General features: G+C 47.2%; 1 protein-coding gene across 3 annotated transcripts in view; it reads left to right on the top strand.

The window, feature by feature from the left end:
• LOC138662023 (urea transporter 2-like) overlaps positions 1-14,823 on the top strand; it is a 296,371-nt gene that overhangs the window by 273,852 nt on the left and 7,696 nt on the right. For all 3 annotated transcript variants that reach the window (XM_069747137.1, XM_069747118.1, XM_069747128.1), the window contains exons 6-7: positions 3,715-3,862; positions 4,095-4,229. In XM_069747137.1, coding sequence (XP_069603238.1) covers positions 3,715-3,862; positions 4,095-4,229 — 283 coding nt within the window. The remainder of the gene's footprint in view (positions 1-3,714; positions 3,863-4,094; positions 4,230-14,823) is intronic.

The following is a 14,823-nucleotide window of genomic DNA, read 5'->3' as shown; positions in this document are numbered from 1 at the left end:
TAGTTTTGTACTGGATTCTTGAGTGGATGGGTAACCAGTGTAATGACTGGCACAAGGTAGAGGCATCGGTGTAACGGTTGGTGAGGAATATGATCCTGGCAGCAGCATTCAGGACAGATTGGAGCGGGGAGAGTTTGGTAAGAGGGAGGCCGATTAGTAGAGAGTTACTATAGTCCAGACGAGAATGAATAAGTGAAACAGTAAGAGTTTTTACAGAGTCGAAAGTAAGAAAAGGGCGAATTCTAGAAATGTTTTTGAGATGCAGATAAGAAGAGCGAGCCAGTGATCGGATGTGGGAGGTGAATGAAAGCTCGGAATCATGTATGACCCCCCAAGGCAGCGGGCATGTTGCTTTGAAGTAATGGTGGAACTGCACACGGAGATGGCAATGTCAGGCAGAGGTAGGTTAGTAGTATCAACCATTCAACCAATGAAGAGTAATCTAGAAGTAGCGTTCACTTCCTCCCTAAAGCCTTGCAGCTATTACATCGAATGGTATGGCACAGTCAGTCAAGAAGGACTGTCATGTGTCATACCATTTATAAAAGCCAAGGCAGGGAATGCAGCAGCCATTTTAATACGATTTAGGATCGTAAGAGAACGTCAGACCTCACAGCTTAGCAATCGTGATATGAAGAGAAAGCATTTAAACAGTGACCATATACTCCAGGTGGTTGTGTTGTACAACTGTAGCAGTAAATATGATTTTAGTAATCATGCAGTAATACAAAAATGCCATTACTAGTGGGGCAGTGAGAGATAGGAGAGGTGCTAGTAGCAGACTCAGTGTGATTGATCAGTGATATGGTATAGCTGGTATTTCTGCTACATTTGAATTACATTTTTTTCATTCATAATGCACTACAAAGCAGAAGCAATGCAGCACAATATTTTTTACAAGAAAAAACCTGAAATTAATGTCAGGCAGAGACGGTGCGTTTACACATCACAAGCGACTGATCTGAGTCTTTGTAGTTCTTGTGCAATCCTTTTTGTAAGGGGTAGAATAATTGTATTTCTAAATATACAAAAGAAAGGATAAAAAAAGACTTTTCACTGTGCCTGACTACCCCCTCAAAATATGCAAGTTAAAAACATTTTTGATACTCAAATGCCTTGCTGGGGCAGCAGCCTGTTCTTTTTGTACCTCCACCTATCCATAGGGCCATACATAGAAATCATGGAGCCCTATAGCAAAGGTAAGAATTGCCCCCACCACCTCAAAAAACAGCAAAAAAGATGGGTCATGGCATCTAGTTGCAGACACATCAGGGCAAACCTCCCAACATTTAAAGACAGGGAGAGGGACATGTATTACAACATTTACACAGTGTTTTTCCCCTATTGAAGTATTTAATGCTCTCAACTACTACGGTACCATGACCCATAGAATATGATGCTCCCAAAAAATGACCGCACACATAGCATGATACCCCAATAGGGAATTAACCATGAGTACACCCAAAAACACAACATAATGATGCCACAGTGCCCTTAGCAAAGCATGATGCCCCCATAATGTCCTCAACACAATATAATGTTCCCACAGTTCCCCAACACAGTTGGATTTCCTTGTAATGCCCCATAAAACATGATGTCTTCATAGTGTCCCCAACACAATATAATGTCCCCACAGTGTCCCAAAGCAGTTGGATTTCTTTATAGTACCCCCATAAAGCATGGTGCCCCCACAATGTCCCCAACATGATATAATGCCCCCCCACAGTGCCCCAACACAGTGGGATTTCCTTATAATGCCTCCATAAAACATGATGTCTTCATTGTTCTTCCACACAGAGTAGTATGTTCCCATAGCCCACAACAAAGTATGATGTTCACAAAGTCCCCCCACACAGTATGACGCACCCAAAGTGACTCCTGCCCCACTGTTCAGACACACATTATGAGGCCCCAATAACTCGGACACAGTATGATGTACCCACAGTCCCCCCACACAATGTGATTCCCCTTTACTATTATGCCCCCACAGTCCCCCCACACAATGTGATTCCCCAACAGTGACCCCCACAGTTAACCACCCATTATGAAGTCCCCACAGCCCTCACACAGTATGAAGGTCCCCACAGCCCGACAAGTATTGACTCATAAAATAAAAAAAAAAGAATCTAGTCACCTAACCCCGTTCCCCCAAAACCATTTGTATGATCATCAAGAGGAGGAGGACAGGGCCGCGCTCCGTAAACAGACCATTTGTTTCAATATTTTGTGCAAAATAGGATCAAAGACAAAGAGGAGATACAGAAAGGAATTTCTGGGCTATTGTTTCTTTAGTGTTTAACTTTCCTTTAAATGAGTTCTTCTGCGTATTGGATCTGGAGACAATGTACCAGTGGCATAAACTGTTGAATAGTAAACTATCTCGAAATCTAGATTTTGGCATATTTTAGAATTACATAGTTAATGATGTAAAATTGTAGGTCTCACTGTAACTGTCTTCCCCGCAGTGTGTACAGGTACATAGCGAACTCCCAGTTCTTCTGTATATTCTACATAGAAATATCGCTCTCCCTATATCGATCGATCAGCACGGTGATGGCTTTATCACCTGGCATTTATTTATTTGTCTTAAAGTAAAGTAATTATTTGAAGTGGTTTGTGGTAGACTTTATTGGACTGAGAACTCATAAAAAGTGTGAAGGCAGATTTGTTTTTTTACACGGCACGGTCACTCCCCAGCTGTGAACATAAGAAGTAAAATGTATGCGTGTTTGAGAACTATCTTTACTGGCCGGCCGCTCGGAGACCTTAGGAGGAACTCATAAAAATTACAAGATAAAATATATTGCTTTTACGTCGTGGTGGCACTGCACTACGACTTAGATTTTATTCTCCTGCTTTCTAGATCTTATTGCTGATGGGTTACAATATACATTCATATAATTTTCCCAAATTAAGTATATTTATGAAGCGGAATCCAGTTCATTAAATGCCTCTCTTTACCCTGGAGTCTTCTTGGTCAGTCTACAGCACTTTGAAAGCTCATTTATCTGGTTTCACTTCTCCTTAGACCCTTTGATCTGCCTTCATTTCCCATAAATATTAGAGAAATGTCCTCTGAACCTGACAATTTCATGGCAGAGCTTCTAATTCTTCTCTAACATTGGGAAGGGGGTGAGGGCAAGGATTGGCCATGTGGACGAATCTTCTAAAAGAGGTTAAGCATCCATCTAAGGTGTCCACCAAATTTTTAAGGTGCTTCTACTTGGACTATAATCATGAATGAGGGTTCTCAAGAATGCTTGTTCTCAATGGTCAGCCTGTTTAAATGGGTTGCCAATCACCTGACAAATCAGCAAACGAATGTTTATTTGGTAATTTGAAAGCTCCCTTAAAAATAATAATCCTTGGCAGAACGTCGTCCATGTGTTGTCGATGATATTTTACGCGCACAGAATGATAGTATTAAAGAAGAGTGGTCACCCTTTCTAAACAGGTTACATGTGTCCGATCGGAGGTCATTTAACAGCCTCGAATGGCCAGTGAAAATCTACTCTCCCCTTAACGAATACTTGCAAGCGCAATCAAATCAAGAGGAATCAGGAGGCCAACAGCCATTGAATATGTATAAGCACTTGTAAACTATGTTTTTGATTTTTACACTTTGTACTGTGAGTTCCTGTGGGTGCAAATACCCTGAGCTTGATTAGTACATCCTTTAATAAAATGTAATATACTTTCCCTTTTGTCTTGCAGCTACTGAAAGCGGTCCCAGTTGGTGTCGGTCAGGTGTATGGATGTGATAACCCTTGGACAGGAGGGATTTTCCTGGTGGCTCTGTTTGTATCCTCCCCCATCATCTGCATGCATGCAGCAATTGGATCAGCTTTGGGGATGTTAGCAGGTAAATATGTTACTGGCTGCTTTTTATTGCTAATAGACATGCTCCTGCACATGCACTTTTTCGCTGGTGGATGCTTATGTAGGGTTTCACAAATGCAAATTATAGGCTTGGCTTGTTGTCACTCCACTCGGAGTTCCAAATCAGTCATTTGTATTTCATTCATTGAAGATCAGTCTTAAAACTTTTGCATGACTTCTTTTATATATTAAGCGCAATTCTTCTTAATTTTTAGGGTTAAGTCTGGCGGCTCCATTCGACAAGATCTACTTTGGTCTGTGGGGCTATAACTCGGTTTTGGCTTGCATTGCAGTGGGTGGAATGTTTTACGCTCTCACCTGGCAAACTCACCTGCTCGCTATAGCGTGTGGTATGTATTATATGGGGTTACATTTTGGTAAAAGTTTAACACTAAAAGCAGAAGAATTGTACAAAGTCAGTAGCAGTGACACGGGAAGCTTTTCTCTATTGTAGCAGCCAACTTTCCCACTAGTCGGGAAATGAATAATTCAATGCCATTTGAATTCATCAGAACGCGCAAAACTTGAAGAATCTTGGGTACTCAATAAATTAAGTCAATTGCAGTAATCAAGCTGGCCTAGAGTAACAAAGGGGTCACCAGCAAGGGGAACAGCAGGAGTGGGCACACCATTGGTGCAACCTGTGCAGCCATACAAGGGCCTAAGAGGTAAAGGGGTCCGCAGTCAGCTCCAAAGCAGCAAGTGGCTTCTGTCATAGACACATTATTGGACTAGAGAGGGATCATATACTGTTCTTTCCACCAGCAGAATAGTGAGTGCAGCTCTGGGGTATAATACAGGATGTAACTCAGGATCAGTAATGTAATGTATGTACACAGTGACTGCACCGGCAGAATAGTGAGTGCAGCTCTGGGGTATAATACAGGATGTAACTCAGGATCAGTAATGTAACGTATGTACACAGTTACTGCACCAGCAGAATAGTGAGTGCAGCTCTGGGGTGTAATACAGGATGTAACTCAGGATCAGTAATGTATGTATACAGTGACTGCACCAGCAGAATAGTGAGTGAAGCTCTGGGGTATAATACAGGATGTAACTCAGGATCAGTAATGTAATGTACACAGTGAGTGCACCAGCAGAATAGTGAGTGCAGCTCTGGGGTGTAATACAGGATGTAACTCAGGATCAGTAATGTATGTATACAGTGACTGCACCAGCAGAATAGTGAGTGCAGCTCTGGAGTATAATACAGGATGTAACTCAGGATCAGTAATGTAATGTATGTACACAGTGACTGCACCAGCAGAATAGTGAGTGCAGCTCTGGAGTATAATACAGAATGTAACTCAGGATCAGTAATGTAATGTATGTACACAGTGACTGCACCAGCAGAATAGTGAGTGCAGCTCTGGGGTATAATACAGGATGTAACTCAGGATCAGTAATGTAATGTATGTACACAGTGACTGCACCAGCAGAATAGTGAGTGCAGCTCTGAAGTATAATACAGGAGGTAACTCAGGATCAGTAATGTAATGTATGTACACAGTGACTGCACCAGCAGAATAGTGAGTGCAGCTCTGGAGTATAATACAGGATGTAACTCAGGATCAATAATGTAATGTATGTACACAGTGACTGCACCAGCAGAATAGTGAGTGCAGCTCTGGAGTATAATACAGGTTGTAACTCAGGATCAGTAATGTAATTTATGTACACAGTGACTGCACCAGCAGAATAGCGAGTGAAGCTCTGGAGTATAATACAGGATGTAACTCAGGATCAGTAATGTAATGTATGTACACAGTGACAGCACCAGCTGAATAGTGAGTGCAGCTCTGGGGTATAATACAGGATGTAACTCAGGATCAGTAATGTATGTATACAGTGACTGCACCAGCAGAATAGTGAGTGCAGCTCTGGAGTATAATACAGGATGTAACTCAGGATCAGTAATGTAATGTATGTACACAGTGACTGCACCAGCAGAATAGTGAGTGCAGCTCTGGAGTATAATACAGAATGTAACTCAGGATCAGTAATGTAATGTATGTACACAGTGACTGCACCAGCAGAATAGTGAGTGCAGCTCTGGGGTATAATACAGGATGTAACTCAGGATCAGTAATGTAATGTATGTACACAGTGACTGCACCAGCAGAATAGTGAGTGCAGCTCTGAAGTATAATACAGGAGGTAACTCAGGATCAGTAATGTAATGTATGTACACAGTGACTGCACCAGCAGAATAGTGAGTGCAGCTCTGGAGTATAATACAGGATGTAACTCAGGATCAATAATGTAATGTATGTACACAGTGACTGCACCAGCAGAATAGTGAGTGCAGCTCTGGAGTATAATACAGGTTGTAACTCAGGATCAGTAATGTAATTTATGTACACAGTGACTGCACCAGCAGAATAGTGAGTGCAGCTCTGGGGTATAATACAGGATGTAACTCAGGATTAGTAATGTAATGTATGTACACAGTGACAGCACCAGCTGAATAGTGAGTGCAGCTCTGGGGTATAATACAGGATGTAACTCAGGATCAGTAATGTAATGTATGTACACAGTGACTGCACCAGCAGAATAGCGAGTGCAGCTCTGGAGTATAATACAGGATGTAACTCAGGATCAGTAATGTAATGTATGTACACAGTGACAGCACCAGCTGAATAGTGAGTGCAGCTCTGGGGTATAATACAGGATGTAACTCAGGATTAGTAATGTAATGTATGTACACAGTGACTGCACCAGCAGAATAGTGAGTGCTGCTCTGGGGTATAATACAGGATGCAACTCAGGATCAGTACAGGATCAGTAATGTTATGCATGTACAGCATGGCTGGGATGTAACTCAGGATCAGTAATGTAATGTATGTAACATAGTAACATAGTAACATAGTTAGTAAGGCCGAAAAAAGACATTTGTCCATCCAGTTCAGCCTATATTCCATCATAATAAATCCCCAGATCTACGTCCTTCTACAGAACCTAATAATTGTATGATACAATATTGTTCTGCTCCAGGAAGACATCCAGGCCTCTCTTGAACCCCTCGACTGAGTTCGCCATCACCACCTCCTCAGGCAAGCAATTCCAGATTCTCACTGCCCTAACAGTAAAGAATCCTCTTCTATGTTGGTGGAAAAACCTTCTCTCCTCCAGACGCAAAGAATGCCCCCTTGTGCCCGTCACCTTCCTTGGTATAAACAGATCCTCAGCGAGATATTTGTATTGTCCCCTTATATACTTATACATGGTTATTAGATCGCCCCTCAGTCGTCTTTTTTCTAGACTAAATAATCCTAATTTCGCTAATCTATCTGGGTATTGTAGTTCTCCCATCCCCTTTATTAATTTTGTTGCCCTCCTTTGTACTCTCTCTAGTTCCATTATATCCTTCCTGAGCACCGGTGCCCAAAACTGGACACAGTACTCCATGTGCGGTCTAACTAGGGATTTGTACAGAGGCAGTATAATGCTCTCATCATGTGTATCCAGACCTCTTTTAATGCACTCCATGATCCTGTTTGCCTTGGCAGCTGCTGCCTGGCACTGGCTGCTCCAGGTAAGTTTATCATCATGTACACAGTGACTGCACCAGCAGAATAGTGAGTGCAGCTCTGGAGTATAATAAGGGTATGTGTCCACGTTCAGGATTGCATCAGGATTTGGTCAGGATTTTCCATCAGTTTTTGTAAGCCAAAACCAGGAGTGGATGATAAATACAGAAGTTGTGCATATGTTTCTATTATACTTTTCCGCTAATGGTTCCACTCCTGGTTTTGGCTTACAAAAACTGATGAAAAATCCTGACCAAATCCTGATGCAATCCTGAACGTGGACACATACCCTTAAGGATGTAACTCAGGATCAGTAATGTAATGTATGTACACAGTGACTGCACCAGCAGAATAGTGAGTGCAGCTCTGGGTATAATACAGGATGTAACTCAGGATCAGTAATGTAATGTATGTATACAGTGACTGCACCAGCAGAATAGTGAGTGCAGCTCTGGAGTATAATACAGGATGTAACTCAGGATCAGTAATGTAATGTATGTACACAGTGGCTGCATCGGCAGAATAGTGAGTGCTGCTCTGGAGTATAATACAGGATGTAACTCAGGATCAGTAATGTAATGTATGTACACAGTGACTGCACCAGCAGAATAGTGAGTGCAGCTCTGGGTATAATACAGGATGTAACTCAGGATCAGTAATGTAATGTATGTACACAGTGACTGCACCAGCAGAATAGTGAGTGCAGCTCTAGAGTATAATACAGGATGTATCTCAGGATCAGTAATGTAATGTATGTACACAGTGACTGCACCAGCAGAATAGTGAGTGTAGCTCTGGGTATAATACAGGATGTAACTCAGGATCAGTAATGTAATGTATGTATACAGTGACTGCACCAGCAGAATAGTGAGTGCAGCTCTAGAGTATAATACAGGATGTATCTCAGGATCAGTAATGTAATGTATGTACACAGTGACTGCACCTTCAGAGTAGTGAGTGCAGCTCAGCTGCTGCTCATTGTGTTGATTGTGGGTGCGGTCGCTGCTGAACCTGCTGTGTGCTCCTGATCTCCAGAGAACCACCATCTCTCCACCCGGGGACCTGCTCTCTCTCTTACCCAGGGAGGGAGTGGGTTTCCTGGGATGAGTGAAGGAGCCAAGTCCCAGGCTTCTGCTTCCCGGACCAGGCTGGCTGGGGGCAGAAGGAACCAGCAACCAGCCTGCACATCAGAGGATTCGGGGGTGAGACGCTCCACCAGGAGTCGCAGCAATGTGGCTTCTACTCCCCCCAGGTCTGCAGAGACCCAGAGAAGCCGCAAGGCTTCCATGGAGGAGAAGCCTGCTAGCGTGCAAGATGGCAGCCCTTCCGGAGGAAAGCTGAGTGCTCACGGAGGTGAGGCCGACCTCACTGAGGAGGGTTGGGCGCTGCAGAGACCCCGGGAGTCTGTGTCCACCTATGCCTCCCGGGTCATGAGCCACCTTCGTGAGTATGAAGATGCCGGGAGGAGCTGCGCTGCACAAGCGCTAAAGCTGCAGGCGCCTCCAGACCCAGGAAGACGCAATTCCAGGCGGAGGTAAAGATTCTGAAGCTTGAAATTAATGACCTGGAGGTAAGAAAAGCATTTATTCGAGAAAAAAGTTATTTAAAGAAAAGCTTATAAATGAAGACAGATTCAGAGAAATGGCTGATAACAGAGAGCAAAGGCAGATGGGGCTGCAGCCTGAGTGCCAGGTGGATGATGATGATGATGAGGAGGAGGATGACCAGCAGAAAGCTCCACCTGGCAGCCCTCTTAGCCACTCAGAGGCCACGTGCAGCGAGCTCACTGCTGGACAGGCGACAATGACATCTCGTCGCAGTTCTGCTGGCTCTGGGGAGGACAGTGACATCGGCCAGGGAGGGGCGCTAATGGCAGAGATCAAGCTGCTGGAGTCCCCAGTGTGCCTTCAGAACTTCCATCTTGGTGATGATTTACCAGAGGAGGCACCTGGGGGCCAGAAGAAAAAGGCAAAGAAAACCACCAAGCCAAAGCTGCAGGAAGCGGTAAGCTATGTATATGCCCCCCTCCCTGTACCCCCTGAGTCGGCTGCAGGGTCAGCTCGCTGTATAAGCCCCGTTGCCCAGCCCAGCCCGGGTTCTGCTGTGGATCCGGTGCAAAGGCGCGGGGAGATTACAGAGCACGGTAATGAGGCGCAGAGCTCCGTCTCTGCTTGTAGTAGCGGGGACGTAGCAGCAGGTGCATCAGCCGAAAGGCTGGACAGTGAGGGCGGCCCGGCGGCGGGCATACGATCAGGCCACGATACTGTGGTCCGCTCCTCAGTGGGAGGGGGGAGCGGCCCGGTGTCGGGGGCAGCTCCGGTAGCCTCGGTGCCCCTGAATACTGTTGCCGCTGATCACTTAGTTGAGGGGCGGCGGCAGTGTGAGGGGGTTACCGGGGCTGGGAGTTCCGGTCTTCCCAAAGTCCTATTTTGTGTTGGTGCCGCTGGTCAACAAGATCCTGATGCTAAGGATCAGCGGTGCCCCACAGCAGCTAAAGATCAACGACGCCTGGTAGCAACCATGAAGCAGCGGAAAATATTAACTAATGATGCGGAGGGCACACAAAAAACCAGGGGTGAGGTCACCTCCAGTTCTGTGGAGGAGACTCAGCCCCTTGTGCCTGATGATGCGGAGGCTAAAGTGTCACCCCCTGTTGTCACTGGTCCAGCAGGAGTGAATGTGGTGGTGGGTGTGGATGCAGAAAACTCTTTGTCTAGTGGTGTGGTTGCTGGTTTGGTAAAGGGTGAGGGGGTTATGGAGGTGGGTAATGGTGATGCTGATGGTGTGGATGTGGTCACTGGTCCGGTTGCCCCCCCGGTGGTGGCAGCGCCTGTCAGGAGTTATGCCGCTGTCACCTCCGGGGGAAATAGGGCATCCTCCTCGTCTCCGGGCTCTGGGGACGGCATGTTGCAACGGCGTCTCCTGGAGGCTCTAAAGAGGGGGGAGAGATCACTAATAGTAGAGGGTCGAGAGGTTGATCTATCCTTCTGGATAGAGAGGCATGGCCTCGGGGCCTTCCGAGAGCAAAGAGGGGGGGATACAGTGTGGTCCCTCCCAACAGCCGGGCCGGGTAGTGTGCGTAGGAATGTGGTCCGTCTTCAGTGGAGGGGCAATGATGCGTGTCCTCCAAGGTCTAAAGTTGTGGAGCTCCTGCTGAGGATGGGCTTTAGTGCGATTGACATCTACGCCTTGATACATCCCTATTCCACACCTAATTTTGATGTCAGCTTTGTTCGGCCGGAGGGGCTTGAGCTCTTCTGGTCGAACTATGAGTTGACAAAAAATGAGCCCGGCTGGCGAGACTTTGCCGTTCAGGTGGTGTCTCGCCAAAACCAAGTCAAGAAAGTGACCGTGATGACTTGTAACGAGTCACTTTCTTGTTATGACATCATGACGTGGCTTGGCCGGTATGGAGAGGTGGTAGAAATGCCAAAGAAAAACCGTGACGAGTTTGGTATCTGGTCAGGGGCCTGGACGTTTATGGTAAAACTTAAGCGTTCAGGTGGTACGGTTGCCCACATACCATCATCTGCCTTCCTGGGTAGGGATCGTATCCTGGTCTTCTACCAGGGGCAACCGAAGCTCTGTCACAAGTGCGGCGACCCCACACACTTCAGCGCAAACTGCACTGTGCAGAAGTGTGCATTGTGTGGGGATATCGGCCATCTTGCTGCATCTTGTGTGGAGATTAGGTGTCACCTGTGTGGTGAGTTAGGTCACCCATTCAGCCGTTGTCCTCGCTCCTTCGCTAATGCAGTCGTGACCCCGGTGGGAGAAAGCCGTGAGGCTGATTCTGCTGGGGAAGGGACTAGCAGGGGTGAGGGAGCTGAGGGGCCAAGGAAGAAAAGCAATAAAAAGACGCCTGCACAGCTAAGGCGTCTAGACAAGCGCAGACAGGATAGGGAGCTGGGCGAGCCTCGTACTACTGGGGCGGCCCCTGTCCTGGATGCCAATCTTGCTGCTGAGGCCTCGAGGGATGATGAGTTGGATGAGGAGGTCAGGAGGATCCACAGGGAGGAAAGTGCCACTGCCTCAGAGTCCTCCCATTATGAAAGTATGGATGAGGATAATAGGCAGTGGCTAGAGGACAAGCGTAAGCTCGGCACCAAAAAGAAGAGAAAGAAGGGAGATAAAACATCTTCTCCCGCTCTGACCAAGGTACCTAAGGAAGGAAAAACCGACTCCCCTCTGGTTGGTCTTTCTAACCGGTTCCAAGCCCTTGAAAACATCTCTTCCTCTGAGGAGGAAGCTGAGGGTGAGGTTCTGGCTTCGGCGGGGCTCACAGGGGACGCCGAGTCTCCTCCTTCTGGGAATGTAAGATCCTTGGAAGGAGGGACTGGCCCAGAGTCCGGAGACGAGGACGAAAAAAATAAAAAACACGTGGGTATGGATACCTCATTGTCATTAAAGAGGGGGAAGGATTCCTCCTCTGAGGCAGAGGATAAGGGGAGTGGGAAAAAGAAAGCCATCTAACTCAATCACCAGTGATGGCGGTACCCACTCCGTTGACGCTGGCGTCCATTAATGTCGCCAGCATAAAGTCAAATACAGCTAGATTTGCGGCCTTTGATTTTCTCAGCCGGGTTGAAGCTGACATTTTCTTTTTGCAAGAGACCAGGCTGCCAAACATGGCAGATGTGTTTAAAGCTAAGAGGGAGTGGAGACTCGGGTCCTCCTATTGGTCTCTTGCGGCCGAGCCGTATAGCGGAGTGGCGGTCCTTTTTACCGCACCGGTGGAATGCCGACGGGTTATTGAGTTAGAAATGGGGAGGTGCCTGATCTTAGATGTCCTCATGAAGGGACAAGAGCTCCGGCTCATCAACATTAATGGTCCACAATCTAAGTGGGACCGGAAGTGTCTCTTTATGAGGATCAAGCCCTACCTTTTTACAAGTCGGCAGGTTGTCTTTGGAGGGGACTTCAATGCTGTCACGAGGCCCCGAGATAGAGGAGGTTCCAGAGACAAGCTGACTTATGATAGCGTCGCCCTTAATAGTATAGCTAGTGAGGCTCGCCTGGTGGATGTCCACATTCGGCACACCCCAGGCCACGAGGGGTTCACCTATCATAGAGGTAACTGTAGGTCCAGAATAGATAGGTTTTATTTAAAGGAGGAAGCTGTCTCTTCAGCAGTATCTGTTGTTGAGGTGGAGTTCTCCGACCACTGTTTAATTTTGTTTTCTCTGAATGTTACAGAGACCCTCCGGATGGGAAGAGGCTTTTGGAGGCTCAATTCGTCTCTCTTGGAAGAAGCGGAGATAAGACAGTCCTTTGAGGAATTTCTTCAGAGCCAGGTACCATTACTGGATCTTTGTAGTAGTAAGTCAGAGTGGTGGGAGATGTTTAAGGAAAGGGTGGCGAGATTCTTCCGCCAGCTCTCGAGCCTCAGGAGTCTGAACAGGTACCGTCTGTATCAGGGTCTGAGGAGGAAACTCGAGCATCTTGTCTCAACTGGAGGTAGCCGCGAGGAGATCTCCAGAGTGAAATCTTTGCTTATGAGGTGTCAGTACGATAGACACGCATCTTTGGTTTTTGAGAGGGATTACGGGAAGTACCGCTCGCCCGACCCTTACAGAAACTGCAGGATGTCAGTGAATAGTAAAGTGGTTACAGGACTGGTCGACACTGCGGGGTCCCTGAGACGATCCAGATCAGGGATCCTGGAGGTTGTCAGATCCTTCTACTCGCACCTCTTGGGGAAGAGGGATCTTGATTGGGATGAGATGTCGGCTTTCCTGGCTGAAGCTGTCCCCGAACCAGGGGTAGACCCCTCTCTTGACGTTTTGACAGAAATGATCAGGGAAGAGGAAGTTCAGTTGGCGATTGAAGGGCTTGCCCCCAAAAAATCGCCTGGTCCAGATGGCTTAACATCTGAATTCTATAAGACCTTTAAGGACGTTTTGGTTCCCCTCTTGACTGAGGTATTCAATGAGTGTCTTTCCTCGGGCACTCTGCCGAAGTCAATGAGGAGGTCTGCTCTGATCATCTTGTCAAAGGGTAAGGACCCGTCTTGCATTGGGAACTGGCGTCCCATAGCGCTTCTCAATGCAGACAGGAAGGTTCTGGCAAAGGTGCTGTTTAATCGGCTGGTGAAATTTGCACCCCGACTCCTTTCGGGGGCCCAGCATTGCTCTGTTCCAGGCCGCAGCACATTTAGTGCTGTGCTCAGTGTCCGAGAGGCAGTGGAGCAGGGTAGGGCTGGTCACTGGAAGGGGTACATGCTGTCACTGGACCAGGCAAAAGCGTTTGATCGGGTTAATCATGAGTACCTCTGGTCCGTCCTTCTGAGATATGGCCTGCCCGGGGGGTTTGTTGATTGGCTTAAGACCTTGTACAGTGGGGCAGAGAGTTTCCCGCTTGTGAATGGTTGGATTGGCAGCTCTTTTGAGGTTGGGTCCGGTGTTCGCCAGGGTTGTCCCTTGAGCCCGCTGCTGTACGTGTTTGCGATTGACCCTCTTCTTAGGAGGGTGGAGCGTGGACCGTTGGCCGGGATCGGGATGGACCGGGCAGCACCGGAGGCCACTCTGAGGGTGGTGGCGTATGCCGATGATGTCACTGTGTTTGTTTCCTCTCATGAGGAGGCAGGGTGGCTGATGTCACAGGTAGATCGCTACTCGGAGGCATCCGGGTCCAAGATCAACCGGGATAAGTGTGAGAGTCTCTGGCTGGGAGGAGGAGATCCTGGTTTTGATCTCCCGGACACCCTTCCAGGACCCAAAGTCTCTGCAAAAGTCCTTGGCATCGAATTTGGCCAGGGGGATTACCCCAAACAAAATTGGGACAGCAGGCTAGAGATCGCCACTCAGAAGGTGAACCAATGGAAGGGTTGGTCTTTGACCCTAAGGGAAAGGGTAAACCTGATCAAAACTTACCTGCTCCCTTTACTGATTTATCTGGGCAGTGTATGCATCTTGCCGGAATCTCTCTGGACTCGGGTCTACAGTTTGTTCTTCCAACTGTTATGGGGGAATAGACTGAACCTGGTCAAGAGGGAGGTTACTTACCGTACGAGGAGACTAGGAGGGTTGGGTATGGTCAACCCTGTGGTATTCCTTGTGGATACCTTCATTAAGATCAATATCGCAAACCTCTGGAAAGAGAGGGCTCCTCCGTGGGTATTCTCCTGTAGGGGATGGTTTCAGCCTTTCTTCCAGGAATGGGAGACAGGAGGGCAAGTGAAGGATCTTCGCACACCGCATGGACATCTTCCGGCTTACGCTACCTTGGTTCTGAAGGTAATTCGTCGGTGGGGTCTGGGAATGTGGGAGATCAGGACTCTGCCAAGGAAACTCCTTGACAATAGGGTTCTGTTAACCCATTTCCAGAGGCCTCTGGCGCTCAGGGACTGCCCAAGTCGGGATCTTGGGGTGGGTTTGCATATTTTGAATTCTATCAGGATCCCCTCGAAGTT

Source organism: Ranitomeya imitator, chromosome 1 (assembly GCF_032444005.1).
Source record: "Ranitomeya imitator isolate aRanImi1 chromosome 1, aRanImi1.pri, whole genome shotgun sequence".
Classification (NCBI taxonomy): domain Eukaryota; kingdom Metazoa; phylum Chordata; class Amphibia; order Anura; family Dendrobatidae; genus Ranitomeya; species Ranitomeya imitator.
This window is presented reverse-complemented; position numbering and strand designations above follow the sequence as displayed.